This window comes from Grus americana, chromosome 2 (assembly GCF_028858705.1).
Source record: "Grus americana isolate bGruAme1 chromosome 2, bGruAme1.mat, whole genome shotgun sequence".
NCBI lineage: Eukaryota > Metazoa > Chordata > Aves > Gruiformes > Gruidae > Grus > Grus americana.
Genome location: NC_072853.1, coordinates 82,270,536 through 82,292,941, shown reverse-complemented (window position 1 = coordinate 82,292,941; position 22,406 = coordinate 82,270,536). Strand labels below are relative to the sequence as shown.

General features: G+C 42.5%; 1 protein-coding gene across 5 annotated transcripts in view; it reads right to left on the bottom strand.

The window, feature by feature from the left end:
• Positions 1-590: 590 nt before the first annotated feature.
• FBXL7 (F-box and leucine rich repeat protein 7) overlaps positions 591-22,406 on the bottom strand; it is a 196,871-nt gene continuing 175,055 nt past the window's right edge. For 3 of the 5 annotated variants that reach the window (XM_054817444.1, XM_054817448.1, XM_054817446.1), the window contains exons 3-4: positions 9,389-10,000; positions 591-3,687 (exon numbers count right to left, since the gene is read on the bottom strand). In XM_054817444.1, coding sequence (XP_054673419.1) covers positions 2,951-3,687; positions 9,389-10,000 — 1,349 coding nt within the window. In that variant the 3' untranslated portion in view covers positions 591-2,950. Of the gene's footprint in view, positions 3,688-9,388; positions 10,001-16,769; positions 16,796-20,265; positions 20,305-22,406 lie in introns of those variants that run through there. The other 2 variants (XM_054817445.1, XM_054817447.1) reach the window with 2 other exon arrangements.

The window sequence follows — 22,406 nt, the reverse complement described above, 5'->3', positions numbered from 1 at the left end:
AAAGTCAAAAACAGGCAAGGTGTATCAATAAGTTAAATTCAAATTTTCTTGAAATAAGTAGCAGACTCAGAGTGCCAGCTCAGATCACCCAAGACTACATACTTAAAAATGTTTGGCTTAGAAAAATTACTGTTATTCATTTTCCACCCGTGCCCCTCAGAGTGGGTTATTTAGGGCATTCAAAAGGCAACAATGCACTAGTAAGTGCTCTACCCTTTCAGTCATTCCATTTTACTTTTCACATCAAATATGTTAACTTGCCTTTTAAACCAATGCAGAGGCCCTCCTGAAATTTTTATACACGTGCTTTTTATATACTGGTTTTTCTTTTACTTACACTTCCAGTTACTGATTATGTTTCAGGGTCAAGAGGAACCACATGAGGAAAATAAAGTTTTAAAGAGACAGATAGGCAAGGTCATAATCTATAACAAATACTTTTCTTTTCCTTTTGTTAATATAGTCATCCACCTACCTGATGTGCGGATGTGCTCATTCACCCACCTACCTTTCAAACAGTTTTACAAGTATTTAATCTTTTCTTTTTCACCAGAAGTTAATCAATTAGTGCAAATGACGATGCATGTTCATCAGTTACCAATATATTGCTTTATTTCTTGGTAGCAAATTAAGGCTTTATAGTGAGATTTGTACAGTACAGGCCAATTTAAACATCAGAAACCTTAAAAACCACGTAGCGCTATTCACTCAATTTAGCATAGCCAGAAAAGTAGCTTTTTTTTTTTTTTAATAAACAGTTAAATGTTACTAATGAGGCCTTATATTTCATGAGTGCAAATGGCTCAAAATCCCACCGTCCTCAGGAATGGGCTTAACATTTAACTGTCCTCGGGGCCATTTTGAGCTAAAGGAAAAACAGAGAGTATAGCTGTCTCGGATAAAATATACTGTACTACTTGCTGGAGAAGAATCTCTAATTTTAAAAATACAGAAAGGAAAATCAAAGTGATATTAACTGGCCAAAGGGTGGTATCACCCCCTATTAGTGACTGACCAGTAATAGTAGCAATGCCAAATTCGTTTTCCGTGGCCCTCTTTGCTTTAGTACAATCTGATTTCTAATTCAGAGCTGATGACATCCTGTATGTTAAGAAACTCAAAACTGGAGGAACATACATAAGTTACAGGAATTTTTGCAGCAGTAGGACAAGTTCCCTCTGCAGGGACATGCCCAAACCATTGCTTTTTTGTAATTTGAGAGAGCATTGCTACAAGTATTTCCTCAGCAGTTATGTATTTTTCTCGAGCATATGGATTTTCACTTCATATCAATGATTTTATTAGTGTTGTCTGGAGATGATGGAACTACTGCTTATGAAAACCAGACACGGTGCTTCCCTTCTTATGTTCTCTACCGAGACATTTATAGTGCTTGAGCTGAACGTATGAATTCACCTGTCAGTCAGGCGCAGGGGGCCTGCCTGAAAATATCATCACCCCTAACATGTCTGGCTTTCAGATCTGAGCATTACATGTGAAAACATGCAGAGAAACGGCTGCCAGAAAGCTGTGAAGAAAGTAACCATGAAATGACCACACGCTCTGGGGAAGGAGGCAATGAAACGGGGGAACCTCCAAACCACGCTTGCTCTTGCATGAGCAAGGGTGACCATGAGAGTACAAGGGGCTCCCAGTGTCACAGGGCAACACTGGCGTTTTAATTCCTTGCGGAACAGCAGCTGTTTCTCCAGCCTAAGGGAAGACACACAGGCAAGGTTTCGCAAAATCTAAACCTCACGTAAATAACGCTTTAAGCTCCTCTGTCCCCAGGGATGTTATCTAACATCAGGCTAACGTCTTTGAAGTCTCGAGATCAGCCATCTACCCTTTCAACTGGAAGGCCACAGAAAAGGGTCAGGTTTCTACGTGTATTAAGGCACGTACTGAATTTACCTCAACGCACGTGCCTGGTTTGCTCAGGGAGTGTCCACTGCAGCGGTGCCATGGCTGCTGAAGAGATACGGCAAAGGAACAAAGACAGACTTTCTGGTGACAGCCACGCAGCACAGCAATTGGGACTGTCCCGTGCAAGCCGCTCCACAATGCCTCAGAGAGTCCCCCGTGTACTGCAGTGCTATCTCAGCGTGTTGCAGAATTACAGCAGCTTCTCAGGCTGATTTGCTGGATTTTCCCTTTGCCAGGACACCAATATCTCATCTGCTTTCCTCCGCTCAGGTAAATATGTCACCGCTTATGAGACCCAGAAGTCCCTATCTGCTACCAGAGGGTGGTACTACACATGCAGGAGAAGGCAGATGTAGAAATGAAGGCAAGTAGTGATGATGCACGAGTGACCTGGAGGTGGGCTTTCCAAGAGAATCCATGCATGGACGGAATTTCCAGATTCACTCAGCAGAGTGCTTGGCAATGGCCAGCAGGTCTTATTCTGCCTCAATCAAGTATGTTTAAGAACATTACCCAGTATTTCCTGAGGGACTACAATGCTTGAATACCAAAGAAAAAGTACTTGGAGACAAGGGAATGCTTTATCAGCCATATTGGAAGAAGTTGGGGGAACACAGACACATATTGCATAGTCAGCTTCATGAGCACAGCTGGAATTCAGATGTATTTGACACAGCTCAGTAGCATTTCCAAAGGAGGGATTATGTGCTATTTCCTTTGGAGGTAGCTACTGTAGCCTGGGACAAGATCACGGCTATTATGGAAATGGCACCCCACCGGGGATGCTGAGCACTCATTGCTTTCGCATTAAGGCAGCCTCTGCATGGAGACCCACCACACCTTAAAAAGTGATCATACAAAAAGCAAACAAAATAGTCCTCTAGAAACCCCCCTCACCCACAACATACAAGAAAAGCTGACTCCCGTGAGCTATAGAAAAGACAGCATTACTGAATATGGGAGCGTGTGTTTATACATCAGTGTTTTTAATACTGCATTGTAACGACAGGTGCGGGGTGTCCTTTCAGAAGAAGGCAGGGTTGGTGTGCTCTATAATACAGCGCTTGCAATGTCGCTTAACAAATCGCAGAGCATCCACAGAGACATCACAGTCCTGCACATTCAACATCTGCAGGTCAAAACAGTTGGCAGCTACAATCTGCAGGCCCTGCCCAGTGATGCTCTCACATGATTTCAGGCTCAGGCGCTTCAGGTTGAAGCAGTTGAGGGCTAGAAACTCCAGGCCGGTGTCTGAGACCAGAGGGCACTTGCCAATATCTAGCGATTTAAGTTTTGTGCAATTTTTGGCGAGGTACTCCACACCGTGGTCCGTGATGCCCTCGCAGCCCCGCGCGTTGAGGTAGCGCAGCTTGCTGCAGTATTTGGCTATGTAACGGATGCCCACGTCTGTGATCCGGCCGCAGTGAGCGATGCTAAGGTATCGGAGGCGCGACTCCAGCTTGGCTATCTCCCGCATGCCGAAGTCACTGACAAAGCGACAGTCGCTCACGCTCAGTTCCTTAATGGACGTGCAGTAAATCATCAGGTAGCGGAGACCCTCGTCGGTGATGCGGACACAGCGGCGCAGGTACAGGTGGGTCAGTTGAGTGCAGTGAGCGGCAATGGTGTGCAGTCCTTCGTCCTCCAGGACGAAGCAGTCTGTCATGTCCAAGTAGCGAATGGAGATTTGTTTCCCGTGTAAGGGAGACAGCTTGATGGAGGCTTCGCGAGTCAAACTGATGCATGTTACTTTGGAGCAGCCTAAGTGGAAAAACACAGCAAATTTAAGCAAGCAGTAAAAACAAATCACGCGGCAGGACCAGAAAGGTGGGCATGAAATGGCGTGCTGGATGTGCTGAAGATATCTTCATTTTGCAAGAGCAGAATCATCCTGACTGACCAGTCTGGATTTGCTGTGATGTGTCCCTACACTAGAGGAAATAACAAACTCCACTGGCATCAGTGAGGTTGCTTCAGGGTTTTGAGCACCAGTAAAGTGACAGACCAATTCTGTCCATATCCCAAATGTTACTTGATGGTTCTAGGTGTATCTAGGGACAGTCTGTGATCTGTTGCTGCAATATAAACCCATGATAACTTGAGTAAAATGGTGCTACATGACAACCAACAGAGCTTTTTGATCAGTCTCATTGCTGACTGGCTGAGTTTGTAAACCAACATCAGAGGCTCTTTCACCATCCAACCCCATTATAAAAAAGACAAACCCCACCCACCCTTCAAAAAGCATTTGGAGAACAGATGTGAATCCAGCCCCAAGCCTGCAAATGTGGGAAGGATGCAAAACTATGGCAAGACTATGTGCTTGCAGAAGGGTGGAGATTCGGGTAACCCAAGGAGAATGGGAAGAGTCAGCAGGAGCCAACAGACTGGTACGGGCATGGGAGGACATGGACAGACACAGAAAAGGACTGTTTCAAGTGAGAATGTCTGGCCATGAATGGAGGTAACTAGACTAGAGGAGAAACACCAGACCTTGCAAGGAAATATAAAGAGCTAGATTAAAGGGAAAAACACTCTCACAGACTTCCCCCATTTTTAACCTCCACTCTGTGCGTGGTGGTGAATGAAAGCTAAAGCTTTTTTTGGAAAGTGCTGTTTCTGCTGCACTGCAAACCAGCAGTCTCAGGCTCCTGAAGGGAAATTCTTATCTGTGCCAAGTCCAGATGCGCACATTGCTTTAGCATAGCTAGAAACAGCTACAAGGAAGAAGGGAGGGTCTACCTGTTAGCTATCAAGGCCCAACAGTTTTAGCCATAAACATCTACTTGGACAAATTCTGCAGCTTATGCCTAAAGAGGTGCCCTCAGGTACGGATATAAAGAGATTTTCTGTTTTGCTGAAACACTGGCCAAAGGGAATGAAGTGACCCATGAAAAGCCAGAAAAGTTAGGATGGTGACCTTAGAGCTCCATGTATTAGAAATGCTGCACAAATCCTGTAGTCTGGAAGTAAAGAGCATGGCAATGTATGGAGACCACCTCAAAAACCTGAATGACCCAAACCCATACCACTTGATACAACAGGTTCTTATTCAGAGGCTTCGTGGAAGGTATGAATATATTTCAGTTCTTAAAAACAAAAAGGAAAAAAATCCCTTGAGATAATCCAGTGGGCTCACACAAATGCTATAACAAGCATGGGATATGGACTTGAAACAGTTTGCCACCTGCAATTAGATTTTTACATTCATTTGAATTTGCAGCTGGATTTTTCATTTAGGCTTCAAATTTATTTGAACAGATGCAAATTTTACCTTAGGCCTCATGCAATGAAATGGGCAAATTGTCCACAGGTCATGCAGAAGCTCTGGGGCCGTCAAGCAAACCACTTTGTTCAACAAACATCTTCTTAAAACTGAATGCTGCTATTTCCTCTTCAGACTGTGTTGCAGATCTGTCTATGTTATGGTGCAATCTTTGGAAATACATTTGCCTTCAAATAAGTACTACATACACGCCCAATAATGCAAAGTGATTTTTCTAAAGGTAAGCAGTACAATATTAATAGTGTAATAATTTCACTTCTAATATGTTTTTTGGAGTAGGTGATAAATATTGCACCACAGGAGTCCCCATCCTTGAGCTGGGTTTCCACAGAAGAAGCTGGCACCTAGGCAGAGTTCTGCTGGACCTGACATAGCTGTTGCTATTGCGTTTGGCTGAGGAGGTTGCTGGATTAAGGAGTCAGTCTGGATATTTTACATGCTGACCAGAATTCAATTTTAAAATCTGGCTAAGTGAGAATGAAGGGTCCATGAAGCTGAGGAGAACGTTCTGTCTGCTAGGGATCCAAGAAGTGGGAACGCTTTAATGACTGCAATTAAAAAGTGAATGGATCAGAAGTCTCACAGCAGGGTTGGAGTCACATACATCAGTGTGTGATCACTGTTTTGACAAGCTCAGCATCGCCTTGTCTAGTTACTTTGGCTACACTGTAAAATATTTAATGGGAAGGACATTCAAAATGGTTTCACCAGAAAAAGAGTCCATGTTGATATAGAACTGACTGATTTTTAGGCAAAATGACAAGTTCCTGAGTCTGCAACAATTTTTCTGTCCTAAATAATAAAAAAAAGTAAAACCAAAGCTCTTGTAACAGGTTTTCCATAAAGTAAGTACAACTGATTTTTAAAAGGGAGAACAAACTTCCAAAGAGATCGAAAAAAATACTGGCTAGCGTGTTAGATAATAACTTGCAGTCAAGCTCAACCAACTTCTAGATATCTCAGACCTGCCCACAAAGTGGATGCTGAGAGTGACAGAACTTACATTGTGGAAAACTCTTAAAGTTAATATGAACATCTGGTTTTGACATTAAAGATTTTGGTACGTTATTGCTGCCAAGTAACCATCCAAGGGGGAGAGGGATTCAACTAGATGTACAACTGTGAGCTGGGTTTTAATTAACTAGCTACAAGTATAATGTTATCCCGCAGCACATGTACCCAGCTTCTCAGTATGAAACTAAATCAGTGAACCACTTCAGTCCTAAGCATTTCTTGAGTGTGTAGGTTCAAGCCTTGTCCTCCTAACTACAGACTGAAGGAGGTGAAAATGGAATCCTGCTTCCAAAACATCCTCCAAAATTACCCACATCAAAATGAAAAAAGTGGACTCAAAACAAGACCCCAGTGATCAATTATCCTCAATTCATTTGCAAGCTATCCTGGTTTTGGATGAGATAGAGTTAATTTTCCTTCTAGTAGCTGGTATAGTGCTGTGTTTTGGATTTAGTATGAGACAAATGTTGATATCACACTGATGTTTTTAGTTGTTGCTAGGTAGTTGCAGTGTTTATACTAATTCAAGGACTTTTCAGCTTCTCATGCCCCGCCAGGTGCACAAGAAGCTGGGAGAGCACAGCCAGGACAGCTGGCCCAGGCTGGCCACAGGGATAGTCCCTGCCATAGAACGTGATGCTCCATATATATATGTATATATATGTATATATATAACTGGTAAGCTAGCTGGAAGGCAGATTCACTGCTCAGAAACAGACTGGGCATCAGGTTGTTTTATTTTCCTTTTGCATGTGGTGAGCAATTGCATTTGTGCACCACTTGTATTATTGTAATTCTTGCTATTCTTGTTATTCTTGTTATTATTCTCTTCCTTTGTTGTCCTATTAAACTGTCTTTATCTCAACCCACGAGGTTTTTTCCATTCTCCTCTCCATACCCTTGCAGGGGGAAGGGTGAGCGAGTGGCTGCATGATGCTCGGTTACCGGCTGGTGTTAAACCATGACACAGGCACAGGCAGCAAAAAGCCATGTCTGAACCCAAACACTCTGACTGCTGAGCATGTTCAAACCCAGGATTTTTCCCTTACCTGCTCCAAAAAGAAAGGACAATTTAGAAAAATATGAGATTAAAATTACTTTCCTGTTCTGTTGATGAGACAAAATTCAAGGAAGACAGGTATTTTACTCGCCCTCTACACACTTTGGACCAAACTGATGAGCTCCTAGGGACAGACACCATCTTCTAGGTCTGAAAGTAACAGGCTTGGGGAAACCACAAATGAAGACAGACCCCAAAAGAACCTGTTTCACAACCTGGTATCATCTTTTAATTTTCCTCGCTTTCAAAAAAGTTACCTTCAGTCTATAGCATATCTATCAGTAGGAGATGTGGACCAAAGCATTTTCAGTCACCTACAAGCCCCCAGGTGCGCTTAGGGTGGCAGCTACCAGACTGGTATGCCAAGGCAGTTAACCCTCCGCTCAGCAATTCTACTTGTCCTGTCTCTCCAGGCCCAGGACACTTGAGCCACTCAACTCTCCACACCACCCTAGAGGACATAGTAAGAAAAGCATAAATATGCCAGGGATACAGCCAGTCTTCAAAGTGATATATAGTTCTAGGTCTAAATCACACAGGCACACGCATTTTCTCCTGGTGTTGGAGATGCTTCAACCTGCATGTGTGGTTAGCAATCCAGAACTAACATCAGTATGTACCGACAATAAGTAATTCATATGCAAGGTCATTGAGAATAGACTCCATGGGAGTCCCATCCCATGGAGTCCCACAGAGACTCCTTATCACCTGGCAATTTCAGAGAGCAACCACAAAAAGTGAATAATTCTGATTTGTTGCTATTTGGTTTGATGCCTTCCATGACATTCTACAATCCTAAGAATATTAGGTAAAAGAGTTGAATAAATCAATTAAAAAAATAAAAGTCAGGAAAAAAGAAAGCAAATCAGTGTACACAAGATAGGCAGCCTTGGAAAAAATCAGTTTATCTGAGTACCAGTGCCTCAAAAGCATTGCTTTCTATCCCCATTTCGTCCTGCTTATTGCCATTAGTAACTCTGCAATGGCAAAGCTGGTCTGGCTGATTAATAACAACATTAGACTGATAATAAGTGAGATCACAAAATAAGTATTGAACATCAAATTTACTTCAGTGCCAACCTATTTGCAGAAAGGAAATTCTGTGTGGCTGGCCGTGGGAAAAAAACATCTTGTTTCCCCAGAGCAGGTCTGAGGAAAATTGCCAAAACATTTCTGCTGATCTAAATAGCTGCGGTGATACCTTGTAACTGGGTGAAAGGAAAAGCAGAAAGCCACTAAGCAAATATACACACTATTAAAAAACCAAAACATCCAAACTAGCTAAGTCTTGCAACAGAAACAAGGGGACCTCGAAGTTTAGCTGGGGATGACAATTGGTCTTTATACCCAGACAGAAGCCTAGCACTGATTCTGAGCTCCTTCTCAAGTCACTTACCAGATTACAGACATATACATTATATATATAATATAAGCTAAAAGAGGGTAGATTTAAGCTAAAAGATGATAGATTTAGATTAGATGTTAGAAAGAAATTCTTCACTGTGAGGGTGGTGAGGCACTGGAACAGGTTGCCCAGAGAAGCTGTGGAGGCCCCATCCCTGGAAGTTCAAGGCCAGGTTGGATGAGGCTTTGGGCAACGTGGTCTAGTGGAGGGTGTCCCTGCCCATGGCAGGGGGGTTGGAACTAGATGATCTTTGAGGTCCCTTCCAAACCAAACCATTCTATGATTATATGATTCTAAAATCTACATATAAATTATATATATAGATATGAAAAAGATAAAACAAATTTTGCTGAAGTAACTAGCCTTCACTATATGATGTAGCACTGACTGCAACGTGGGCCCTTGGGTAAGGGTGCTTTGTGCAAAAATGTATTAAAAGTACTTGTGCTATTTGAATGGGCCACCTCTGCTACCTCTTCTCCATTGGAGGAGGCCTGGGCACCGAAGAGGTGCTGCTGGCATTTGGGGCATTGAGATTCTAGCAGTGCCTGTCTCACCAGTGCTATCTTAGGAGACTGGCATTCCTGTTTTGAAAGACAACACAGAAAGGGAAAGTGTGCAGTCGTGGGGCCAGGGTTTTGACAAAGCGCAATGCTTTCAGAATCAGAGGCATCCATATAGAAATGTATCCTGTTACCTGACACGTCCAGGTGTTCCAGGTTGGGGCACAGTGACACGACATCAAAGACCGCCTCATTGGAGATGTTGTAACAGCCAGACACCTCCAGCCTCCTCAGTTCTGGACAGCACTGGGCAATGGTGTAGAGTCCTCTGTCTGTGAGCCGCCTGCAGCCACTAACAATTACCGTCTCCAACATGAGACATACGTTGGGTGTATCCTGACAAAGCCTCCGGGTCAGCACTTTAAGAGCCCTGTCTACGTTGATTGTCTCGCCGGTCAGGCGAATAGTCCTCCAAAGTCGGGGGTCCCAGGCAAGGTTATACCAGCGGCGGCACACACGGGCACAGCGGCACAGCTGGTTGGTGGGCAGGAAGGAGAATATCTGGATCATGGAATGGTCGGGCAGCCGGTCTATGTTGGCCTGTTCCTTCTGGTGCTTGGACGCCAGCCGGATGAGAGGGTGAGTGAGGCGGGTTGGAGGTGGTGAGTGGACCATGGCAACAGTTTCCCCAGTGACTGAGGATGAAGACGTCGACGACCCTCTGCCATTCTGGAAAGTGGGGGAATTTGGTGGAAATATTAATGCTGGACTGGGTGTGCTGAGTGTCCGCATGCTCAGGTCGGAGTCTGGAAGACAAAACACACGATTTCAGTGAGCAGTGGGCAGACACAGAGCTCTCTGCACAGCACAGCACCCCGCTGGCCTGTTTGTTAATGGAGCATGATGGGCTCTGGGGTTTGTTGGGGGTTAAGCAGTCATTTTTACCCGTGAGAGTAAGGAAACACATATTTCAAAATCTATCTTACAGTATGCTCTGAAAACACTGTTCATCTTAGTGTTGGGTACATGACAGAGATGCACCCATAGCTGCGCTGTCAAAGCCACGCTAGCAAAAGAGAGGCTGCAGGTCTGAGCCCTGTAATGAAGAGGAGATGGCAGTGAAAGTCCAGGGATTTTAATTCTTTATACTCTAAACACTGTAAGAAATGAGTAAATTTGAGTCTCAGGCTTTTTTTACAGAGTACCTTGGCACTACCTAGACAGCTGTGAGCTGTTAGGGGAGGAATACTGTGGTCCTTCACCTCTCAGCTCCTTCAGCCATTCAGTGGGAGGCCAAAGAAGAGCTCACAAGTGCTTCTTCCTTCACCAGACTTAGGCAGATGAGAAAAGTACAAGCCCATATGCTTATTTTCAAACCCCGTACACTTATTTTCATTGTGTCATTAAAGAAGTTCATTTTTTGTTCATGCAAACTGGGACTCAGCAGTTCCACCAAGAGCCCAGTTCTTGAAGGAGGGCTGGTTGTGCCTCTTCATGTGCACGCAGAAAGCACTCTTTCCCAATGGACTAAAGCGAACTTCAGTCGGATTTGAAAAAACAAGCCCAGAAAAGTAAGTGGCGAAGAAACAGCATGCCTGGAAACTTGTTACAGAGCTGTTGCACAACATTTACATGCTCTTTTTGCTAGGGCTAACTGTCACACTGGAAGCAGTCAACCCGAAAAAACCCCACACAAACCAATTTGCTACTTCTTTTCCTTCTTTATTTCACTTTACTGGCAAAAAGCAGGCACAAAAATAAAGGACCTCTGCTACTAAAAATGTTGCCTTTGCTCTCAGATTATTTCAACTGTTTTCCCTCTGTGCTGACATTGCTGCCTATGAGTCATTTCCACTCCTGCTCCCAGCTCTCCAAGCAAAGCAAGTAAAAGACTGGAAGACAACTAGGATATAATTTTGATAGTCAAGCGAATGCCATGGACAATACATTTGCCAACCCTGAGATATTTCAGCAGTACGCTACACAAGATGGAACCAGTGTGTGAGAGATGAACGTTGCTGCTGAGCACACTCCTTCCATCTCTGACCTCTCAGTACTGATGTCAACAGAAATTCTTTATGAAGGAAAGCACCATCCAGAGATGAATACAGGAACCACAATTTAGTGCCCAGTAGAATAACAAATATCACGAATGGAGTAAGAACAGTGGTTTTAGAGCACCAAGCTTTCCTCCACGTCACATCTTCTGCTATCAATCACCTCAGTGTTCAGACATTTCAGGGAAGCGTGCAGAGTCATCTCCTTACGTAACACAGCTCTGTGACTGCGACAGCATAGATATGGGTTAAGCAGGGTAGAGCCAGAAATGCATTCCACAAACCTTAATTTTTAAATTAAGTACATTTTAGATCAATTCGATCAGTGTATTACACATGACTTTCCCATCAACCTTAGCCCAGCAGAGGCATGCTCTGTCTCACTAGCTACAACAGTAGCAACCACAGGCTTGCATTTTCACAGCGAGTCTGCAAGGGTGAGAGGCACAACTATTTAGCTGAAGAACCCACGACGCAAAGTCCAGCAGCTTGCCCAAGATCACTTAGTTCAGCTGCAGAGAGATCAAAATCATCATGTCACGCCGTGAAGGAAAAACTTACACTACCCAGCTCCTTCTCTCTTCTGTATCTTGTTTTACTTAGACAGAAATTCAGTATTTCAGCAAGTGACAGGAAAAACATTTTCCTCAAGGCTTCTGAGTCTATGCTATGGCTATGTGGATCTAACCCAGGGATTTGTGTATTTTTGAGCAAGAATCATATCTTAACACAGAGTGGGTTTTGCAGACACTCTGCTCCACTTTGAGACCTCCTAATACCCCCCCTGGCAGCTATTGCAAATAATTGCATGGAGGAGTGTTATTTGGAAAGCGTCTGGTATACTCCGGTATTTTAAAAATGAGATTTACAGCTGGAGTGAAAAAAAACCAAAACACCAGCAGCAGCCAGGGTCCTGCAGACAAGCACTGACTCCACAGACCACTTAGTAACAGTCTCCTAGATTAATTTTTGCAAGGACTTACCATATGTTTGACCTCCCTCACATCACCACCAAAACCAATGACAGTGCCTGAAGTTAAACATGTGCAGAAGATGTGGCAGACTTGGAGCCTTTACTTCTTGCTCTTTTCTTGAGATTTTAAGACAAGGATGCTTCTAATATAAAAGAATACATATTTTTGCCAAGTGCTGGATGTATCTTCCACTCCTACATATATTTAGTATTGTGAATTCCTCTCCTTTCCTTTTACTTTTTCATTTGCTTTGGGCTTTTTGTTTGTTTGGTTGGTTGTTTGTTTTTACACAAACCAGCACAAAAAGGGAAAACAAAATGATATCAATAAAACCTACAGAAAAAAACACTTGTTTCCACACTGAAAAACAGACGGAACTATGATCAAAAGCAAAAAGTTTCATTTTTTAACATCTACTATAAACAATTCTTAGTACTGTGGGAAAGATTACCTCCTGTAAGACAGTCTCTCAGCATATTTTGAAAACATACATTTTAAATCAGTTGTTGTTGAAAACACCTAAAAATCTCTGCAGGGTTACATTCTTCCCTACTCTCCATTCCTACTTAAGTAGAAAAAAACATTTAATACTCCCTGGTTCTCTCCTGCTTCCCCTGGTGATGAAAGCACCAAGCTAATACGGCTAATCTGCACTCCTTTTGGATCAAAAGTAGCATTCCTTCATCACTCCTGGGCACTGTGAATAATCAATATCTTAGACATTTTGGGTGCGTAATGAATTACCAAAAATGTGGTTTTTAAATTAGACCTAGAGCTAAAAAAGGTTTGACCTTCTGTTTTATGAGTATGTGCTTGCTTCGTGCTCTCTTAATTCTCTCATTCGTGTAACAGCTTCAGATGTGCATCCTGTATTTCCTTTACCTTCAGTCCTGAAGGTGCATCGTGTGAAACTTGCTCCTGCCACCTTCACGGCACGGCCTTCCAGACAGACACATAAATGCACCCTGTCTCCCCAAAGTATTTTGGAAAAAGACTGTACTGCTGTCATTATGTTTAAACAAGAGAGTCGAGAGAGCATTACGGGTCTGCTGAGCTCGTAACGCAATACACTCTCAGACAGGAATTTTGCTGGTAGCTCAGCTGAACTCTGTACAGAGGTATTCCCGCTTACTGTTCGTTGTACACCCCTAAGGGGAAAAGAAAAAAATAGCAGGTGAGTCCAGGAGCCTTTTGCCAGTAAAAACTTGGAAAGCTTTTTGCTAGCATATAAAGCTTCAGCAAAACACTTGGTCTACTGTACATTTTCCAGGCTTTTCAAGCATTGTTGGGAGGGGCTTCCTCTAGCACTATCTAAACCTCTAAGGGTTTCCTGCAAATTTTGTTCTTCGCCATTTGCTGAGTGCTAGCTGACAGGCTGAGTCAGTCTGAGACAGGGCAACTTAATGACAGCGTGACATTAATAAACACAGCCCTGCAAGCGCAAACAAAGTTACTGATTGCAGTTCTCAATATAGATCTTTAGACACACATATGCCCTTTACAAGCATTTCTTTTCTGGAAAATACCCAATTGTTTACAAGCCTGAAATGCAGCTTTACATTTTGGTGATCTTAGAAAGTAAAAAACAAAATACAAAGCAGTCCTATGCTTCCCTCCCTACAAGCTCTTTTGCCCCTTTCCCTCTGATTACCAATCTTCTGTGCAAGATGCATTTTATTAAAGCTTTGCTCGGGCTCTGAAAATTGTTTGTTGATGTAAGAGAAAATTTCTTAACAATCTCTAAAGAAATCTCAAAAGATGCGTGCCAGAAACAGAACTATAAAAGCTGACACAGAGGGAGAAAATGCACTGGAGGGAGTTTTCTTGTTCCATTTGGAATCTGGTTTATTTCAAAAGATTTTTTCCCCCCAGTTTGTTTCCCAATTAATACATACATCTGGGGAAAAAGATCCTTTAAATATTTAAAGCAAGATCTAGTCTCTGCTCCTTCTGGCATTGACAACACTATGCAGTCTTCGATTTCAGAACCAGCGACAGAAAACAATGTTGTATTTTTGTTAGTCCAGTGATGCACAATAACATGGGACACTTGATGTTCAGACCCCAGCATGGACTTCTTAAGATTGATCCATTTTCCATGCTTAAAGCATGACTCCATTCAACCACACCTTCCACTATGCTATTGCAGGTGTGCCTTTTCTGAAGTGAATCCTATAGCGAGCTCCTCAAGTTAACAAAATTAAAATGAAATTTTTGGTAAATATCAATCAAACTTCAGATTCTTATCTGACAACTAAAAAGCATCCTTCATGTTGATCTGCTGTCATCACTGAGGTTTTTAGCAAAACTAAGGCAAGAATTAAACCAAACTATGTTCAGGCTCTGAAAAGTCAGTATAGCTGAGAAAAATAAAAAGCAATTGGCATTTTTTCAAAACGTTAGATGCAAAATAATGTGTGCAAGAAGCATTTACACGTAGTACAGAAATGTCACTTATTTAGCATTTTTTCAATAACAGTGTTGCATAGATATTACATATTTTACTAAGTGCAGTGTGGGTATAGACTTCACATTTTTACCATGATACCATCAACTTTGTGCATGCCAAGGAAGTACTCCTTTTACTGAGACTGGGGAAAGTAGGAGCTTAATGGTTGTAGCAGCTACAGTTTACAGCGCAAAGGGGAACAGAAGCAGCTAGCAGGCTTCTACAGGGGGAACATCACGGGCTGATTCGAGGAGAGGCTTGTGAATTTGACAGACAGATGTCAAATATGGCTGTGTGCCCTTAGTGGAGGTTAGGAAAAGGAGTTAGCTAGGACAGCAGGCTACAAGAGGGTCATTTGCTTTCTAAAGCTCTGGGCATGGACGAAGTCCCAGCAAAAGCAATACCAACAAAAAAGTGTCTTCCACATCGCAAACATCCTCAGGTGTTTCTCTCAGGCTAAGTTACCCTACTGACCTCAGTTCCTTCCAGCTCCAGGAGGCTGGTATGAATCGGAGAGTCCGTGATAGCAAAAAGGCAGCTGGAACAAAACTCATTGTGCAAACTTGCGCGGGGCTGCAGCGGTCAAGTATGCCAGAGGGAAAGGGTTGCTCGGCGGAGCTACCTATGTGATTTTGCAACCTTTTACAATGAAGAACGTACAGAATGGGAAACAGAGTTGGATGACCTCTCTTGTCTGTCCTGAAGTACGCAAAGTACACTTAAACCATCTCCAGCGTGCATGTCTGCCCTGTTCTTAATTTCCAGGGACAGCTATTACTCAGCTCACTGAGGCGCCTGTTCCAGTGTTGTCACCATATCAAGTTTCTAAGTTTTTCCTCTTACCCAACTCACACAAGAAGCTGTTTCTTGCCCCTCTCCTAGTGATTGCGAAGAACGAGAGGTCTCCACTCTTCCTGCAAGGATTTCTCACATGTGTTTGCTCAAACTTCAGCCCTTTCTTCCTAGTCACATTACTAATATTCAGTTTCTCCTAGTTTCTCCTTTAAATTTTCTCCAATATACCTATATTTGTCTTAAAGCACAATGCTCCAAACTGAGCACTGCACAACGCCGCACCTCACCAGCAGCAGCTAAACTGGAGTCCTTCCCACCTATATTTCGTGGAAACCACATTGTCAACCTGCCAGATTTCAACAGTCTCAGAAGAATGACGCATTCAGTATGTGATTCGACATATTGCCTGGATTCCCACGTGCCATACAGCTGCCTGGCCATTTATTCTCTTCATCCATGTTTATATAATCTATTCATCTTCCCCACACCTGTCTCCTTAGAGAGTGGTATGTTTTCTCTCTCCTTAATCTTCTCTCTCTTTTTTCAAGAGCCTTTTAAGTACGGAGAAAGCTTCTCAAATTGTGCTCATTTTCAGATTTCCAAATACACTGCAGGTCTGGTGTCATAAATTTTAACTCATTCCTCTGTATATTGGTAGTTTTGTGTCTCAATTCAATTCAAACAGATGGCTTCTGGAGAGAGATGCAAAGTCTAGCAACCTATTAACAAATTCTGTAAGGTATGGCAGGGCAGATCCCTAAAGGGTCCTTCTTGAAACTCCATCACAGCTGACAAATTCTCAGTGATAACTACGCAATATACTATTTCCCTTCAGCAGTGATTTCACTTAGTCCGTGTTTCACCGGCTTGTTTCCAACACAGACATGTAAAAGTCTAAATAAACCTGAGATAGATTACAGCTACTGTTTCCCTCTTACCAGACAATTTATTCTTACCAACACAGAAAATTAGATTGAAAAGTAAGGTCAAAGGAACAAAAAACCTTTGGCAAAGGTGAGAACTTATTTCTTATCCTGTGAAATCTTGTAGGTCATGCAACTCTCTTTTTGAGAGCAAAGACCTGTGACAAAGCTCGATTTTCAATGTAAGAATGAGCAGCCTTGGAGCTCGTGAAGTAATCGCATCCACATGCTCCTGGAAGGAATGGTTCCACAGAACTTAAAATAACCTTTTATAGTTTTTAAAAACCTCCCATAGAATGTAATAAGAAACTGTACCTATTGTACAAGACTAGAGGCATTGTTACAAGACCATGTGGAAGAGGAATATGTTAACTTACATTTGAAGCCATTTCATAGTAGTTTCTGTGTGACATTTTACACCTCGGATTATACTGGTGTAACTTCCCTGTGATGTAGAGCTCCAGTTTTCTTCAGTCTATAAACTCCTCCATGTACATTTGGAGACCTGATCTTGCATTCCTGGCATATCCACACTAGATGCTTAAAGTCAAACAGCACTGCAAGTGAAGTAATCGTTATAGTTTTATTAAGCAAATAATTCTTCCTTACAATGTATTTGTCAAAATCTGGAACTAATTTCTCCCCTACTGACTTTGTCCCCTGCCACTTGGCAAGAATTAATTTTATCTCCATATTTGTGAACAGAGCTAATAATACAAAGACTGAAGGGGAAAAAAGAAAAAGCAATCCACCTATTAGTTTATGAAGTCAAAGCATCTTAACTTTGCCTTCGGTACCACTGATGTACCACTAGCACATCAGTTCTGAGAAAAGGATTTGTCAGTGCATCACTGCTGGGAAATTACATAGAGATAGGTGGGATGGTGCACTTTTTACGTGTTCAGTAAATATCTAACCCCAAAATGAATGCCATACATGCTTAAGTACAAGTTCTTCTTATATCCCTTCAGGTCAGATCCTCGCCCAACTCCTTGCAGTATGCCAGGGAGCTCCCCCAGCTGAGTTAGTTGTATCTGCATTAGCAAGCAGTGCAGCCCAGAAAGAGGAGCTCTGCGGAGCAAAACTGCTACTGCTGAGAACCCAACATCCACAGGCCAGGGAAGCGGGCGTTAGTTTTTGGACAATGTCTAATTTCATCCCCAAACCTGAATGCTCAGTAGGGGTTGCCTTTGGTGCTTTAGGTGTCCTGCCAGAACATATTTTTTACTTCAGTTTCACCTGAGAGTAACCGGGTTCATATACCTCATGGTGGTAACTAAAACCCAGTAAGCAGGGACTAAGGGGAGAGTGATTTCAAAAGTGAGCTTCAGACCTGAAAAAAAATGCTAATGTAGATGAACCCACTGGTCAGTGAAGAACCCCCTGTCCACCTCCCCCAAATCCTGAATTACCACCTCCCAACCTAACCCGTACCACCTAGAGGAGAGGCACCCTGGGCCCTGCTGGGTTCTCAGGACTGCATTATCAATGGACCGGACACGCTGCATTCCATCGTCCTCCATTTTCAGGATTACCACACCTATGGGGATCTAGTTCTTTGCTGTTCAATGCATTGCTTTGAAATGTGCAAACCAATTGTGGTTAAAATGAAAATAAGCATTTACAAGATGCTTATATATAAACATTTTTTATATACTTCTATATAATGATTTAAGATAAATAAGACAACAAAAAGACAGCATGTTTGCTTAATTTCAAAGTCATACTAAAAAGCCTGCCATCCTCTCTCTCGCACCACCTGATGAACTGTTAGAAAGTTTTAATTAACCCAGGAACTCCACCCTGGTGAATACAAAAACCCTTCCCAATTCATCCAGAGAATGACGTGGTTCAGTGAAACAGGCTTACAACTGTATTCTGCCTTCTCTTTGAGTTACTCTGATTTAATCCAAGGTCAAAACTTTGTCAGGTGAAACACTTTTCTGCCTGACTAGGCAACATTTACATTTCTGTGTTGATCTTCATTTTTCATTTAAAACCCACTTTACAGAAATATAGATAAAATGAGCGCACAGTGCTCAATATTCACTCTCAAGGTATACATACGTGGCCAGAACCAGTCGTTTAGAGTGACACTGAGCTGGGGCAAACGGATCCTACTGTTTGCAGTATCTTTGCAAATTATATAGAAAACTGGATCAAATGCCTAATGGCTCCCAACTTCAAAATGCAGAAATCCAGTCAGCTGCTCCAGTCAGGTGTGGCTGTTCCACTATTTCACCTCTCAAAAATGGAAAAATTTAGAATAAAAGATGTATTGGTTTACATTATTATAGAACTTCACGGTAAGTTGCTGGACATAAATTTATGGGAGGGAAACATTTTCCAAATCCCCAGTTGTTCATGTGGATCAAAACCAAGAGGACCTGCAGAACCCTGATACGTAGTTCTAGTATATGTGCGTTGCTCTAAATGGAAAATAATATACAAAGCAGAGGAATGCTTGCTTCTGGGGAAAGCTGACAATATAACAACTTTGTTGTGTAATCAAGATGACTTGCATCCAGCTGGTAGCAAACTCTACAGTAGACAGATAATTCCCCTAAGAATGACTATTTCCAGCATATTCACCAGAAGTGAATTATTCGTGTAAAAGAACATTGTTTTTCACAATCAAATACTGGTATTTTAAAAGCACACAACTCTCAGAAATTATTGACTTTCAAATTAACAGGGGAACCAGGATTTGACCTCCAAAACTGGAGACATAAATGGTAAGCAATAGGCTAAACAGGAGAAGGGACAGTAGCAAGAGATTTAAATCCATGAAGTTATTCTCCTCTCTTAACACACAAGTTTAGATGCTAAAGATTCATTAAACCAATGTAATTTAGAATAGTCCAAATATCCTTCCTAAAATAAATTCAGGCTTTGTAAACAGAGGCTTTGCTGATAATCTGGGAAGAGACAACCCTCCAAACTATGGGACAGAGTTGTACACAGCGCAAGAAGAGGTCTCTAGATTAAAAAATAAAAACACTCAAAACCCAATGAGATGGTCTGTAGGGTGGCCACGGATTACAGAAAAGCAGCAGAATTGTGCAAAGTGTAACTGAAAGCCGACCTGTAACACTTGCTCCCAGTCAGCTCAGATCCATTTACACTTCAGTTTCCAAAGTTTATTTTCTTTCCTAGGAATGAGATTCCTTCAAAAGCACCTGCTAGCATCCTGGCAAGCATTCCCTCATTTTGTGGGCAAATACCTCATTTCTGGGGTTGCATCCCTCCTCCCTTTTGACACGTGGCCAAACTGAGAAAGCAAAGCTGGTCTCCAGGGCTTTTTGAAGGAATGGTAGAAAACTTCACTTAATCCACAGTTTTACATTTCTTACAAATCCACAACGCTTACAGACAAAGGAATAAATTCAGCAAAGAGCTGGCCAAAGCCAGTTGCCCAATGAATTCCTTTTGGGACCTGGGTGAGCGGAACACTCTGGGGGGGATGAAGGAAAAGAAACATAGGCCTCCAAAGCAGAAACCCAGGACACCGGTGCAATCTAACGTATCCAACACCTCTCTAACAAAGATACATAAACAGAGGGTTTTTCATAATAAACACTTCAGGTTATAAAAGCCCTGGAGTGACAGTCAGCAGTCCCCTCTTCTGTTACAAACACACGCAATATTCATACAATGATGCACTGAGCAAGCACATAGTGCTTACTCAGAACCACAAGGATTAAAATTTTGTTTATGGGAAATTTAGGAGTTAAGCTGGGAAAGAGACATGGCCACTGGCAGCTTTCTCCTACTAGAAAATGTAACTGGCTCAAGCCCAAGTGCACTGTTACGTGGATTCCTGACCACCAGTGTGAAGCAGTCCCAGACTGTGTCAAAACAGATGGTACTTACAACTGCAAAAGCGGTGCATTAGCCATCCTCTAAAACCCAGCCCTGCCGTCTGAGGTCCCACTTGCTGTGTCTGTGACTTGCAATGTATAAATTGCAGATTGCTATTTATACGCAACAGCATATGGTACTCTGACATTTGAGGAGTATCAGATGTACATACATGCAAGTAAATCAAGAATTCAGCACTCTGTATATATAGCAGCTTCAATAACCTCCCAGTCTACTGAAAGCCATGATAAATAATTGCCTCATTGTGCATAAAATATTAACTGACTGTAATTATTCCTTTTCTAATTAATTGTGATTTCAATTTACTGAAAGGAGATAAACAAAATTATTCACCAATTGTTTTCATGTCATTTTGATTTCATTAAATCAATGCGGAAAAAGAAAATGTGATGTTTACATCCACACAATCGCTGAAAGTTATTATTCAAAGAAGAATTCTGACATTATCTAAATCCTTCAGCCTCTTATTTTTTCATATTAACCTAACCTAATTATATTGAATACCATCACTGATTTTTAGCTCTATATGCAATTTCACATTTATCCTCCGATTTAGTATATCACCAGCTTATGGTGATATCTTAGGGAGCAGACTTAAAGACAGGACAGCAGCAGCAGCATTTGGAATCAAGAAATATTTGGTGTCTTGAAAAAAAAAGAGAAAGGCCCTCTTCTTTACATAGCCCAAGAAAAAAGTGAACCTGGCAGGGCAATCTCATCACTATATACAAATACCTCATGGGAGGGTGTACAGGAGACAGAGCCAGGCTCTTCTCAGTGGTGCCCAGTGACAGGACCAGAGGCAATGGGCACATACTGAAATGCAGAAGGTTCCCTCTGAACATCATCAGGAAACACTTCTTACTGTGAGGGCGACCGAGCACTGGCACAGGTGTCTGGGAGAGGTTGTGGAGTCTCTATCCTTGGAGATATTCAAAAGCTGTCTGGACATGTTCCTGGCCAACTGGCTCCAGGTGGCCCTGCCTGAGCAGAAGGTTTAGACCAGATGATCTCCAGAGGTCCCTGCCAACCTCAACCATTCTGTGATTCTATGAAGCAACTCTAATACACCTCCTACAAAGAGCACATGAAGTTTAAGTCCCACTTTCAAACAGGCACTGTATGAACCTTTGCACTACTGTTCCAGGCATCTTCAAATCTGATCTTTGTTTTTTTCATTGCAGCAGCTCCAGCTCCATCTCAACTGGTGCCTCATCCTCCTGTTCAAAAACACCTTATGTCACCGAGATGATAAATAATCACCCTCATGTTTAAATGCTAAAGCTGAAGCAGGCAAGTATCGTCAGCTGGTAACACAGCCATTAGTGACAACTGTCTTAAGGGATACTTGTTCTGTGGTGTTTGCCCCCGATCCAGAGAATTCCCTGAAGCCTGGCACTGGTTTTTGGTGCCTGCAGAAAGGATGGACGCTTTTTGCCAGAATTCACTGAAAAACTGGTCTACCTCAAAACTTCCAGTAGTACCCTCATCACATGTAACAGATAATATCAGGTTTACCTGAACATAAAGTTAGTGATCCATGGGTAAAAAAATCCTCTTAAGCTATTACATAGGCATTGTCTCCCATAACTTATCAACAAACTGGTGAAGTACAGACTAGATAAGTGGACAGTGAGGTGGATTGAAAGCTGACTGAACTGCTGGGCTCAAAGGGTTGTCATCAATGACACAAAGTCCAGTGGGAAGCCAGTCACTACTGGTATGCTGGGGCTAATACCATTTAACCTCTTCATTAATGACCTGGATAATGAGACAGAGTGCATGCTCAGCAAGTTTGCAGATGACACAGAACTGGGAAGAGTGGCTGATATGCCACAGGGTGATGCTGCCATCCAGAGGAACCTTGACAGGCTGGAGAAAAATGGGCTGACAGGAACATCACAAATTTCAGCAAAGCAAAAGGGAAGTCCTGTACCCAGAGAGGAATAACCCTATGTACTAGCACAGCCTGAGGGCTGATGAGCTGGAAAGCAGCTTGGCAGAAAAGGTCCTCGTGGACACCAAGTTGAACATGAGCCAGCAATGTGCCCTCACTGTAAAGAAGGCCAAGAGTATCCTAGGCTGCATTAGGAGGAGCGTTGTCAGCAGGTTGAAGGCGGTGATGGTTCCCC